Consider the following 14687-nt stretch of genomic DNA (forward strand, 5'->3'; position numbering starts at 1 on the left):
TTTGTGGACTTGGGAGGAGAGTGTGTATAGAGAACAGAATCAAGAAACGATTGAGATTGTCCTAATTTAAGATTTTCCATCAAGTTAAATCAGCTATAGTTGGTACGAACAGCATATTCTGCCTGTTTTAAGGGACAGTTTTTACAGTTTGCTCTCTACTGTTCTGCCACAGAGAGGCTCACAACACATGGTCTGATGTCTTGTTTTTCTTAAAAGAACAGCATTTAACATTGTTTTAGAGGAGTCTTAAGGTTTTTATTCTGGATAGCAATAGTGGACTATTTAGTCATTCAAATTTTGTCACTTGTATTTAATCAGCAGTGATATATGCGCACATAGTGTTCTTGTTCGTTGCTTGAATGTGCTCGTACCTTTGTTTACATGCGCTGGTGTTACGACAACCATTCGATGAGGAACAGCTCATGACAAATCCCAAAAGTGGCACATAGATAGAAAAGCAATATAGATGTGCAGAAAGCATTCTCTCTTTTTTTTTTTTTACATGCATATTGGATTTATATCCACCACATCAGATGTGCTGTATTGTTGTTTAATTTACTGTGAATGAAAAGCACATGCATGAAGCATGGGCTGTGTTCCTGCGCAGGTGGTCAGATGCCCCTTCTTGTTTGTCTGTGATGTGGCAGGAAATTAGGTCACATGATGGAACACTGACAAAGGTGGCTCACCTAACCCAGATCTCTTTCCTGGAAGAAGTGTTTTTTCCTCTCTCTCTCTCTCTCTTTCTCTCTCGCTTTTGAAGATGTGTTAACTTGCAAGTGCACCAGTTAGATACATGATGCCAATATTTGCAAGTGTGCATCCGTATGTATTTTTTTTCCCCCCAAAGCAGCGGTTTTAGTCTAAAACTGTCACTTTATCTTGGAGCTGCAAAAGGTGCCCTATTTTCAAAGCGTTGCTGAGTGTGTATGTGCAAAGACCTGGTGTGTATATGTGTATGTAAATCTGTCACACATGCGCTCTGACCTCCATTAATTTCTCAGCATCGGCTCAGACTGTGAGCGGTTTACCAGAATATAGTCAGCTAACAGGTGCGACATGCATACACACACACACACACTGATACTAGTTTGTGGTTTATGTCTGACGGCATGCACACTTTGTTTTCAGCAGCAGTTACAGTACAATCCTGCTCAGGCATACCAGTAGCACAGAAATGCAGATACTAGTGTTTTGGCTGTTTGCAGGATTAAAACAAGTTAAGTAGAAGCTATAGTTTTTAACTTTATTGTATTTCAAAGTAACGATTTTAAAATAGGACTGACTTCGTCTATAACACGTACTTGAAAACCACCTCCCTGTATTATCTAGTTACTCACAGCACAATTAAGTAATGCTTAAAGGGCTCTTTAAAAATTGCCAGTGTGACAACATTTGTGAGAGAAAGAAGAATTGTCAGGTTCCCAACAGTCCCTGTCCTAATTATCTGTGATGTGCCAGTCTGACGGCAAGCCTAGCTAAATCTCAGCCTAAAATTGTGTAATTTCATCAAAATCGCCAATAACTCTTTTGCACCAAGCAGACACAGTAGAATAAAAATAGAAACATCTGTTCTCCTCTGTGCAACCGTGAAGTAAAAATGTAATTAGTAAAATATTGGAAACCTGATCATTATTTTTTTTAAAGAGTTTTTTTGTTCTCATAAATGTGTGTATATATATATATATATATATATATATATATATATATATATATGTCACGCTGACAGAGGCGTTTCGGTGTTATCTATTTTCAGCAATTGGTTGTGCTGTTTCTGTAAAGGTGCAGCACTTCATGTTACTTGATATTGCCATGAAATACGAGCCACAGTAAGCAAAAATGTGACAGGGGCAATAAAACGCCCATTAAGTGTTGGGGGAATCAGAGGCTTTTGTGAAAACTGAGACAAAACGGAGGACTTCATTTAGTGCTTATTTAAAGAACGACTTTGGTCTCAGAAGATGGCAAAGAAAAATCAAAGAATTGTTCAAGAGGACATTGAGGAGGAAGGAATAAAACAAGAGGGAAAAATAAGACGATTTAAAAAACTTTCTCACAGCTGTGTATCATGAGGAATGAAGCTGCTTCCAGGAAGTTGCTAAGATGCTGAGAAACTGCAACAGAGGCTGTTCTGAATACGCATTTGAATATGGAGGCTGGGCCTATGGCTTCAGTCTCATGTACATGTGTGCTTCTGTGTTCCTACTTGGTCATGTGCTTATGTGCTTCGTGGTTTGTGCACATGACGTTAAGTGAATTAGGGCTAGTTTTACTGTGAGATAGTGAAGGCCTCTGGCTTTCAGTCTTATGTAACAAAGTTGAGCTTTTTCCAGAAATGAACCCACAGAGACAGGACTTGGTTACATGTCTATGGCCTCCTATTATGTAGTACCACTGTACTCACTACAATATTTAGTTACCTCATCACAGATTTTAATTATTCATTTTTGAACTGCAGCTAACATAATCAACATTATCTAATAATCGGACAAATATTTTTTTAGATGAATCAGTTGATAAATGAAAAATGTCCATCCCCTCCCAATTTAAACGGCTTGTTTTGTTCAACCAATGCTACAAAAGTCAAATATTCAATTTACTGTAATGTAAGAAGAAGAAAACCAGCAAATCATTTGAGAACTTGCCTCCATCAGATTGTCTGCACTTTTCAAAATACCTAAGATAAATCATTTCAACAAACACTTGTTGATTAATTAGGTATTGATCAATCAATAGACTGACTAATTTTTGGAGCTCTGATTTATTTGGATTCTTTGTAGGGTTTCCTCTCAAATCGATCAAAAAAACAAATAAAAACAGCAAAGAAAGTATGCATGTATATATCAATTTACAAACACCAAGGATTTCTATAGGACCTATACATACTGAAGTTTCAGAGTTTGTGGTGGAGTTCAGCAGTGCACTTTTTAGGTTAGCTTGAATGCATAAAACTGGTGCAGATGACGGCTCACCTCTCGATGCCTCTGCCAGAGCAGTCTCCCCAGTATCACAAACAAACCTCTGCTCACCAGTCTGATATAGTGTGCTCAACCCTTCTCTCTGAAGAGCTAAAAGCAATAATTTAACACAAACCAGAGCCTTACCACATGTAATGGCACTAAAAGCGAGACGCTAAGTCAGACATGCTGAAATATGTGTGGCTTTTAAATAAATAGGCTGTTCTGGTGTCCGTCAAACTGCAGCATGCATGTCTAAAATACATAGCATGCATTGAGCAATAAGGCAATACACAGCCATTGAAAGTTTCGGTCACCTTGAATTCGATACTGTTGAATTACAGTGTTAGTTCTATAGTTGTTTGACTGACCCCGATTCGACCAGGCTCTTGCCTCACTTCAATATGTCCAAAAGTACTGTATGTGAAATTTAAACTGGAGAACAGTGAAGTTTTGAAATAGTTGAATATATATTGCTCAACGACTTGCAGTCAGTAGCAAAGACTGTCTTAGGACATGGGCTAAAGGGAACTGATTCAAACTGTAGTTTACCAATGCTCTGCACTGACACGAAGACCAAATCACACCATGTTGAATCTTCTGACTGAGGCCACTACTGCTTCACAATCAAAAGTCCAAATACCATATGCACTTTTAACTAAGCAAATAGGTGAGAGCCTTCCGTTGGATAATTACTGCAGAGATGAGTAGGTTTTGGCAGGCAACACCTATTTAACATTAGCTAATGCAGTGAGCAGTTTCTCATTTTATGTTGGAGGACAAATCCTGTGGTCATGGAAAAGATCTTAATCTGTTTCAGAAAGGGTCAAATTATTGGCCTGCAACAAGCAAAGAAAACAACGAAGGAAATGTCTGAAACTACTAAAATCGGGTTAAGAACCGTCCAACGCATCATTACAACCTGAGGGATAATGGTGAACCATCATCTTCAAGGAATAAATGTGGTTGGAACAAGCTCTTAGATGATCGTAGGAAATCAACAGTAGAACTTACGGCTATGTTTAATAGTGAAAGTAAGAGCATTTCCACACACAATGCAAAGGGAACTCAAGGGACTGGGACTAAACACATGTAGCTCTAAGACAACCACAGATCAGCGAGGTTAATCGGAAGAAAAACCTTCAATTTGCTTGGTAGCATAAAGATTGGACTCTGGAGCAATGGAAGGTCATGTGGTCTGATGAGTCCAGATTTACCCTGTTCCAAAGTGATGGGTGCATCAGGATAAGAAGAGAGGCAATCGAAGTGATGCACTTGTCATGGCTAGTGCCTGCCAGCCTGTGGGGGTTAGGGTTATGATCTGGGGTTCAGCAATGTTATGTTCCCAAAGAATGAGGTCAGCTGACTACCTGAAGATACTGAATATCTTTACATCAATGGTTTTTCTTCGCTGATGTTCATGGACATGTTCCAAGATGACAATGCCAGGATTCATGGGCTCACATTAGCAATGAGTGGTTCAGGGAGCATGAGATGTCATTTTCATACATGGATTGTTCTCCACAGATTCCAGACCACAGTCCCACTGAGAATCTTTGGGATGTGCTGGAGAAGATTTTGCGCAGCGTTCCGACTCTCCTGTCATCAATATAAGATCTTGGTAGAAAATGAATGCAACTCTGGACAGAAATAAATGCTATGACATTGCAGAAGCTTATCGAAACAATGCCACGGCAAATGTGTGTGGTTCTCAGAGCAAAAGGCGGTCCAATGAAATATTAGTGTGCGACTTGTTTTTTTTTTTGTTTGTTTTTTGGATGGGCAATATACAGCATCTCAGTGTCATGATAGACAACTAGTTCAGTTTGCTTTTGGTTCACACAGTTTTATTTTGTCATGTTTTGCTAACTGCAACTCCTTGTTGCACACACAAAGTGTGTATTAACACTTGTGTGTTTTAAGTTGTCCTTTTCTCCAATTAAATTGCTGTCACAATCCTTTGAATATGTTCATCTGAGGCCGTAAATAAGCAGTTTTATTATTAGAATTTGCAGCTGTAGTGACATTGTCATGATTACTCCGTTTACCGTCAGTCTGTGTTGACATCACTTCTCAGCATCTTATCGTTGACCAGCTGCTTCCTGTGGGGTCGTGTGTGTGCCTTTTGGTGTAAGTTTTGCAGCTACATTCTAAAAGTGTTTTTTTCTATAGCTCCAATATGGCCTCACAGAAATAGGCCTCAACTGTCAGTGTGTCTCAGTTGGTCATTTTCTCTTCTGCTCTGAAAAAGTTTATCAAGAGGAAGTGGTTTGTGTTTAACGGACTTAGATCAACATGATAATGATAGAAGCATTTACTGTAAAGCTCTTTGTTTTGCATGAGTAGCAATTATTACTTTGCTGTATGCATGTCTTTCAGTGCATATGGGTGCCTTTTTTTTTTCTTTTTTTTTGACTGCACATTTAACATTACGGGGACATATTGTTTTCTGGAAACCGGACAGCCGTTTTGTTTTGTTTTTTTCTGAAAACTGAATGAACTCCTTCAACAATGATTGGACATACCTCCCAGTATTTAGTACATACTTCCAGTTATTGTGCTTTGTGACTCCTATATTACCACTGAATTACCAAACTCACAGACTGGCAACTGGTGTATTTCGACTTAAGGAAATGATTTGAAATGCACAATAAACATGCACATTGTTTTATGATCCTCAAAAAGAATTCTGACATAATACTGAGTTGATAGCATAACTGATTTTTCACCTCAGACATGTCATATATTCCCACTCTTCTCTCATCCTCACCTCTCTGTCCACTCTGTTGTTCTTTAATCCAACAGGCCAGCGCTGGAGGTGTACGTCGGTTCATCAAGCCGCCAGAGTCTCTGGAGCGCTCGCTGGAGCTGTCCCGCCACCGTGGCCGCAAGAGAACACAGAAGAGGCCAAACTACAAGAACCTGGGCGAGGAGGAGGATGACGAAAGAGCTGGAGGCGGAGGTGGTGTTGGAGGAGGATTAGAGGAAGGCTGGGACGATGACAGCAGCAGAGGAGGAGAGAGGGAAGGAGGCCGGGAGAGGGAGAAGGGAAAAGGTACAGAGGGAATAGGAGGAGGAGGAGGAGGTGGGAGTTCTAAGGGAAGCAGAGCGAGTGGTGAGACAGCGGAAGGTGAGTTTGTGTCTCGTGGACACAGAAGTACAGGACTGTGATTGTGAGTGTTTCTTTACTCCCATCAATCAGACGTGGTTTCCCATGCACCCTGATTTCCCCAGCAGCCGCCACAGCAGCAGCCTTTGTCTCTGGACAGAAAAGAGAGAGAGCTCATTTAAAAAAAAAAGAGCATCTAAGAACATAATTCCAGATCAGTTTTTTTGTTAACATCAACACTTTAATTGTTAATGTGCTTTGCTTTGTTGCTTTGCATTTGATTAATTACATATTTACATGACTGTCTTCTTCATGCTTTTGCAGATTATACAACGCAGCCTCCTCGTCAGTAAGACAGTTTAACTCATGCAGGATTCCTGAAAAACACCAGTGCTTAAAAACAAGCTAAAAAGAAGTCTAAAAGAAAATGCAGTGGGGAAAAATAAGCAAAAACAGAAAGAAAATCTGTCAAGTAAAAAAATTCTCTTAGGCTAATTTTTGTATGAGGCCTCCCTCTTTCTGCTGCATCCCTTGTGTGGCACCTTTTAATTTCCCCATGGTTACCATGGCTACCACTGTTCAATACAATCTCCATGGCAGCCAACTGTCCATTTTCACGGTGACACACCATCCATCCTGTGCTCCTCACCTCTCCCCCTGTCTCTCACTCCTGCTCTGTGTGTGCACGTGTGTGTTTGTTAGTATCCGTGACCATTTCATTCATCTGAAATGATTCCTTCTTCACTCTGACAGAGTTGAGTCTTTGCAGTGCTACACTTTCTTTAATGCCTCTCCGGACCCCAATGTAAAGAAATGTTGGTGACAGCATGGAATTCAACAAAAATAGTGTTGTGGGCTGCACAGGAAGAGATGGTTTCAAAATGAGGCATGTACCCTTTGGGGTGGAAAAATGACACCTACTCTATTTAACAGATTGATTAAAGAAACGATAAAAGGAGAAACTTTTTAAACCATAAATGGTAACTTAGCTGCCATTCTGTGTATAACTGTTTTTTCTCTACGTTTTAATGCTCCATTTTAAATATGACTTGTTCTCTGTTCAGTAGTAGAGACATTTAATATGTTACCTTGCTGTCTCAATCCATTTCATCACTGAGCAATGAAGGGTGAGAAGGAAACATTTCAGCCTGTACATTCATAGTCACTGGTGACAATAGCCCATTTTCTTCATGGCAATGGTGTGTTTTGAAGATGTGTGATGTGACTCATTTGTACAGTACACGGGGGAGAGGGTGTCCACAATTATGGACCTTTTATGTAAGTCAGTACAAACTATACATCTGTGTGTGTCTGCACAGAGATAGAGATGGTTGTGATGGAGAAGTGTAAGGTGTCAGAGCTCACTGAGCAGAACATCACCGATGAGGAGAAAACCGCCGCAGCCACCCGCACCCACACTCAGAGGAGCAGGTACATGCTGAGGCTTAAAGTTGGTCCACGAGTGGAAAGAATGAATAGAAGACAGAAGTGTATGTGAACTGATTTGTGCTCTCTCCCCTGCAGGCCGTTCTTAGACATGGTGTACAGTGCTCTGGAATGCCCCAACGATGACTACCACGCACTGTTTGTCCTCTGCCTCCTTTATGCAGTCTCACACAGCAAAGGTTGGCCTTTCTGTCCATTTACTAGCTCAGTGTTTGCTACAGGCAGCAAACATCTCTAGCTTATTCACACGTTGGCTTTTTTTATTAAGGTTTTAGTGATTTTTGTTAAACGTACAGTATATCCAGTGAACTATGCAACATGACCACTACTGTGCCTTTCTGTCCAGCAGATGTGCACTTTTATCTGATCGTTTTTTAGTTCTTCTGGACCATGTCTTAACTGTTACTTTGAAGAGTGTTTTAGCCAAGCTGGGAACACCAGGACTTAAGACCCGACAGTTCACTTTATGACCCAAGCTTACTTTTAAACAGTCCTATATGTTATTGTTTTTATGTTTACAGCAGCGAATAGGCGTTTAGTTCTGTTTTTTTAATGGTTCTGTTTGTCTGTAGGTATAAATCGTGATCTTCTGGAGCGTCTGCAGTTGCCAGTTCCAGACCAGGAGAGGAGCTCTTACAGCCTGGTGCTCGTAGAAAGACTAATCAGAATCATGAACCAGGCAGCACAGCCAGGTAACACTTGCACACACACAGATTTGTATTTCCTGTCATGTGTGATGTAGTTAATGATCAGTCTAGGTCCTCAGTTTCCGTGACCGGCTGTGTGATGAATAGGAAACATAGAGTTTGAATTTTTCTTTCCCGAAGAAGCACCTTTTCTTCTTTTCATGTTTGTGTCATTTGCAAATTGCCAAAGTGAACGTACAAGTATTGATGCACATAAGCACAACATGTGTTACCTGAAGTTCTGCAAAAGGGAACATAAATATAGTAGACGATTTTGTTATTTTTAGCTTTAAAAAGCACGTGTACATTTCACGCTCAAGGTTTCATCAGCACATTTTGCTAATTTATTTGCAGAATCGATAGTATTTCATTGTTTTATGTAAACCTTGCCATGTTTAGCCAGTCCTCATGACTTATTCATATTTTCTGTTGCATGTATAGATGGTAAAGTGCGTCTTGCCACCCTTGAGTTGAGCTGCCTTCTATTGAAGCAGTCTGTGCTGTCTGGAAATGACTGTATAATCAAAGATGTCCATCTGGCCTGCCTGGAGGTACAGCACACACGATTGTCTCCATGCTACTTTTACACGTAAACATTTAGTCAACAAATCATATGCAAGTGGGCTAAGAAATCTCACAAACACACACGATAAATTTCAGGGAATGAAGCATCAGAGCAGGCAGCTGAGAAGTTTGATATTGCGCGTCTCATACAAGTGAAACAAACCATTTCCATACGAATTTATCACTTCCACAGAATGTGTAGCCACAGAGGTTCTCTGTAAGAGCTAATTGCTGTTATTACTCAGGATAATTTTATGTTACAAATGCAGAAGCACTTCGATGTTAATTTCCTCAGCACTCCTGCCAGACCTATACATTTACTCTTTTCCTTATTCAGTCGCTCAGACTCCGCTTCCTCTCATCCTCTTTGTTCTGCTACTTGTGTCATTTGCTGTGGAAGACTCTATTTCCTTTTTCCAGGGAAATTCTCCTGACACTTAGTTTCTTTACATTTGCACCAAGTTACAGGAAGTCATTGTCCAACAGCTTATGTGAATTTTCTGGATCCAGTTTTTGACAAAAAGTATTGTCTAAAAGTGAATCAAAACCTTCTTTTGGTCTTTTCCAAACCGGTTTTTGCCTACTCCTGCCATCAGTTTGTCATCAGTGGTCAGTGGGGATTTCTGTTTGAAGAATTTCCCACCATTGACAGTTCATTGTTTGTGATTGGACACGTGCCCACAATCGATCTCTGAAAAGCAGATGGGCAGGTGCTTCAGACATGGCACAGTGGGTAACGAAAATGTTTTGTGTGTCAGTCTGAATTACAGCGAATTACGCCAATCCTGGGAGCACATTCTTTGGTCAGAGATAAATTTATTCTACTCAGACGAGGTTTAGCATTTTTGACCAAAACTGGTCAGGAGTACAACAGTTATCACAGAGTCCTAAAAGTGAAGCTTAAATGTGGGAGCAAAAAAGAAGATAACTATTCCAGCATGACAGCGATCCAAAGCACCAAAATCCCTCAGCAGTTTCTACAGAACAATATGCTACAATACTACCAGGTATGTTGCGTGACTTGAATCCATTAGTGTTTCAAAGAGGACAATAGAGCAACACAAACCTTAGAGCACAGAACAGCTAGAAAAACGAGTCCCTGAAGAGTGGCAGAGGATTTATTCAGAAATGCGGCATCCTCCATGCTGAGGAGAAAGGAGTCGCTCATCAAAAATAAAGGCAGACATACGAAGTCATGAAGAAAATAAAATATTTGACTCAGTACTGGCTTTTTGTTGCATTGAGCACCTGCTACGGGGCCTGTATTATTAGTATAGCTAACTTAAACAGCCAGAGAGCAAATATTCAACACATTTATTGGTGATACAATTTTGAACCATTTTACATGTAATTGACATTAGAAAAGGATAGCTTCTATTGTAAACTGTCTGCTCAAAATCTCAGAGAACTGACAATAAGAAACTAAATTCTGTTAGTTTTAAGTGTTTTTCTGACTCTGCTGTTTCTCTTCCTGCTGTGGGAAAACAGGTGGCTATTGTGCTGATTACTGATGCTCGTGTGAAACAGGACAGCTTGTTCAGGGTTCATTTGTTCACTTTTAATCACACACTGCTTCACATTGTTTAAAAGTGACCATAAGTAATAATTATCTAGAAGCCCTTTTGTTCTAAAGTCAGTGCAGGAAGAACATCGTCTGCAAATCACTATCATTTGCCTAGCTCTCTAACAGGATAAATCCAGGAAGCATGTTTATCATTTACTCAGAAAGCATTATGTAAAGCACCACAGGAGTACCAACATTAGTGCGTTAGTGTGCTATAAAGAATGAATTTCTTGGAAACACTAGGTCATGCAAATGTTGTTGGCACACGCCAGTCTTTCTGAGGAATACCAGTTGGGAAATAGAACAGTACAAGAGAGCAGGTTCAAGTGAAGTGAGCTGCAGAGAGTGTCCTTTCTGAAAGTCTGCATTATTAGGTACACTGTATTCCAGCACACTATGTTCCTCTGCAAGGAAATATGGTAATATTTAAACTCGTGCCACATTATAGGAAATACGCTTATTTCCTTTCTGAGAATTAGATGAGCAGATTGATAGCACTATCTGTTAGCAACCTGGAGTTTCCTGAAGATCCACTCAGTGCCGTGCAAAGTTTTCAGTTTTTGTACTTTGAACCAAAGTCATGTAAGATGTCTTTAATTACTGAGTTAAGCTTTCGCTGCCAGTCAAAAGAAACTTTTTCATATATGTATCCATCTTGTATGATAGCTTCTAGTTGGGTAGAAAGAGTTTTGAAATACTAAATATTATTATTAATATTTTCCCTGTTTTATCTGACCCTGTATCCAACATTATTATCGACAGTATGCTTCATACATGTTCCTTACTTGTTTGTGTGGGTGTGTCACCTGAATAATGGATCAAACTGCTATGTTTGCAGGGTGCCAGAGAAGAAAGTCTGCATTTACTGCGAAGATTCTACAAGGTGAGTATAAACAGTAACACACCCAGCAATGATGCATGAACACATTCTAACGTGTTCATGCATTTATCTGCACAATAAATGCACATCATCTCCTTTAACCTACAGAAAAAGGTGCCTCTCTCTTTATCTCCCACATACCAACACACAGCGCATGCTATATAATAGAAGCACAGAACGTGTCAGGAAGGAAAGGTTAAAGGACAACTGACATTTAGACAGACAGACATTGTCTAACAAATGATGGTATATATTTTTCATTCCTCCTCTAGTGGCTGCTATAGCACAATGAGCTTTCAACTCTCAGAGAGTGGAAACTTTATCTGTTGCGCTTCTTGCTGCCAAGACAGATGGGCAGTTAGCCAGTGGGATTGCCAAATAGTACTAATAAAAGGTGAATCTAATAGTAAAGAAGATAAACACACAGACAAACAAGTGTTCAGTTCCAGTCTTTGTTGAAAACCGTGTCAGATCAAGAACTGAATCAACACCTACCCATTAGGTTTGTTTTTCGCCCTGTAAGTGAAAGTAAAACCTCCTGGAGATGAGACTTTATTGTAGTGTGTGTGATTGTGTCCACTGACTAGAACTGAGGCCATTTCTGTGAAGGTGCAACAAACAGAACTGAAAGTTTTGCCATGAGCTATATAAATACGTATCATATAAACATAAAAGCTGTCGGTGCAGTTGGCTCTTTCTGTTTCACTTTGATGGTTTCTGGATATCAGTGTTGGAATCAGTCATAGGAGCTGATTCTTTTATGCTTGTCCAGTGTGGATCGAAGACGTTTTTTTATTACCTCATCTGGAAAAATATCTCATGTCTTAAAACTACAACCCAAGTGGAATATTTTAGCTTGGACGTAAGAAGGAGGTTAGATGAACACGATAACCTGAGTGTAAACAATCACTGTCCCGTACACTTCAATTGTGTGCGTTTCCAAGAAACTTGTTTTTTCTGTTCAACATTTCCTGTTTTGGGTCATGACTTAATTTTGTAGATGAAATGTCTTTGAAGAATCCCTCTCCAGCTAATGTTGTGTTATGGTGATAGAACACACAGCAGATAAGATGGACTTCCACACATTCCTCTTGATGAGTACAGGGGGTTGCAGTACTTTCATTTTTCCAGAGAAGAAACAGTGATTCTTTTAAAAGTCTCTGGTTTCTGAAAAAATGTGGTCACACTGGAAAGCTGCCATGAAAAATGACCACAAACAGAAAGAGCATGCACAGCATTGTCTGCACAGAGCAATACTGTGTGTATACTGACAAACACTGTTTTTCCACAGATCCATGATTCAGCTAAGAATGACTTATTAACATGAAATGTGACTAGCACTGCAACTACGTTAAATATAGGAAAATCTGCAGGATATTTTCTCAATAAATGTATTAACATGTTCAAGTGTCTAAACAGTGCAAAAAAAATGCTAAAATCCCGTCTTTCCTACAATCAGAGAAAGTGTTTTCAGTCTTTTGTTTATTCAACAGTCCAAAGACATTCAGTTTCATTTAAAAAAAAAAAAAACAAACCCAACAACAAATCCTCTCATTTGAGAAACTGGAACCACAGAATGTTTGGCATATTTACCGAACAAAAGACTGAACATATGAATGAAACGAAGAATAAACCTGGACAAGTAATAGTCTTTTTAGGATACAATGGTAGCTTGTTCAGTATCCATTTCAGTTGAGAAAGGAAGTTTTATTGCACAATTTTCTTCTTTCCATATTTCCTCTCTGTGTCTCTGTTGTTGGTATCCATTGAAACAAAGATGTGAATCACAAAAAAATACAAAACAATTCCTGTTTTTTCCACACATGCACTTTCTGTTTTGCTTTGACTGACTTCCAATTTTGTTGTCACGACAGGGGGAGGAGATCTTTCTTGACATGTTTGAAGATGAATACAGGAGCATGACGGTCGGTTCACCTTCATTTGATATGCTATTATTTCACCTTTCTAATAAAACGTTATCGACCTGAGCTTACAAACAGACTGCTACTACTGTGTGGATGTTCATGTATGTGGACTCTCCGTACTCATCCACATGTGCGTGTTCCAGAGTAAACCACTGAATGTGGAATATCTGATGATGGATGCCTCGATACTGCTGCCACCCACTGGCACCCCTCTGACTGGCATCGACTTTGTGAAGCGACTGCCCTGTGGAGATGTGGAGAAGACACGCAGGGTGCGTCCAAACACAGACTCAAGCTCAGTCCACATTCTTAGAGACACATATGCTATTGTTCAAGAGTTTGAGGTCACTTAGAAATGTCCTTATTTTTGAAGGAAAAGCTTTTTTTAAAATGAAGATCACATTAAATTAATCAGAAATACAGTCTAGACATTGTTAATGTGGTAAATGACTATTCTAGCTGGAGACGGATGATTTTTAATGGAATATCTCCATAGGGGTACAGAGGAACATTTCCAGCAACCATCACTCCTGTGTTCTAATGCTACATTGTGTTAGCTAATGGTGTTGAAAGGCTCATTGATGATTAGAAAACCCTTGTGCGATTATGTTCGCACATAAAAAAAGTGTGAGTTTTCATGAAATTGTCTGGGTTACCCCAAACTTTCAGATGATAGTGTAAGTCTGATAAATTATTAGATTCCAAGGAAATCTGATCTTGTTGTTGAAATATGAGTTTCCCTTCATGGCTGATGGGGATCGACTCTGTGGACTTACGTCTAATAATAGCTCACTAAGTTGCACTCGTAAGTTAATTTTAAAACTCATAGCAGGTGTCCCCCACTGCATCTATGTTGGTTTTCTGCTAAAAATGTTAAGCTTGCTACAAGTGTGTCCTCTCACACACAAGAGGAGTCAAGATTCCATATAGCAGCCTGACAGGTTATTAGATTTCAAATAAATCAGTTCACATAGTTAAGTTTCATTTAAGGCTTTGTTGCACCTGAAATCGACTCGTCAAGATTAGTTTTGCTTTAATAATAGGTGGCACTTCTATGCACCATCTATGTAATTACACTCTAACAGTCATAGCTGGTGTACTTCATGTTGCATACTTTGGTTTTGTACTCTGCCCAAAGTGACTATTAAACAAAGCATGGTACCAAAAGATAGATTGCACTAGCCTGTTACAGAATAGCTGATGCCAAGTTGGAGCACAGCCACGGCATTGTTCTTGTCTCTTGTTTGCTGTAGCTGCCAGCTTCAAACAGAACATTTGTTTCAACAGATTATTTCTCTGTGTGTGTTTGTGTGGGACCTCGTTTCTCTACACCCAGGCAATACGGGTGTTCTTCATGTTGAGGTCCTTATCGCTTCAGCTTCAAGGAGAACCGGAGACTCAGCTCCCACTGACCAGACCTGAAGACCTTATCAAGACAGATGACGTCTTAGACCTCAGTAAGACACACAGTCATACAGTACACCACATGCTACAGCTGATATGCATATCGATTTGTCATTTGAGACACAAATTTAAATGTCAAGGTGGGTAAACGC

At 39.7% G+C, this 14687-nt stretch overlaps 1 protein-coding gene across 3 annotated transcripts in view; it reads left to right on the forward strand.

Moving 5' to 3' along the window:
- The window catches only part of clec16a (C-type lectin domain containing 16A), a 51355-nt gene that overhangs the window by 17403 nt on the left and 19265 nt on the right, over window positions 1-14687 (forward strand). For 2 of the 3 annotated variants that reach the window (XM_022214373.2, XM_051941080.1), the window contains exons 10-18: window positions 5763-6087; window positions 7386-7497; window positions 7591-7691; window positions 8085-8204; window positions 8640-8749; window positions 11165-11209; window positions 13081-13131; window positions 13275-13403; window positions 14468-14588. In XM_022214373.2, coding sequence (XP_022070065.1) covers window positions 5763-6087; window positions 7386-7497; window positions 7591-7691; window positions 8085-8204; window positions 8640-8749; window positions 11165-11209; window positions 13081-13131; window positions 13275-13403; window positions 14468-14588 — 1114 coding nt within the window. The remainder of the gene's footprint in view (window positions 1-5762; window positions 6088-7385; window positions 7498-7590; window positions 7692-8084; window positions 8205-8639; window positions 8750-11164; window positions 11210-13080; window positions 13132-13274; window positions 13404-14467; window positions 14589-14687) is intronic. The other variant, XM_051941081.1, reaches the window with a different exon arrangement.

Source organism: Acanthochromis polyacanthus, chromosome 21 (genome assembly GCF_021347895.1).
Source record: "Acanthochromis polyacanthus isolate Apoly-LR-REF ecotype Palm Island chromosome 21, KAUST_Apoly_ChrSc, whole genome shotgun sequence".
NCBI lineage: Eukaryota > Metazoa > Chordata > Actinopteri > Pomacentridae > Acanthochromis > Acanthochromis polyacanthus.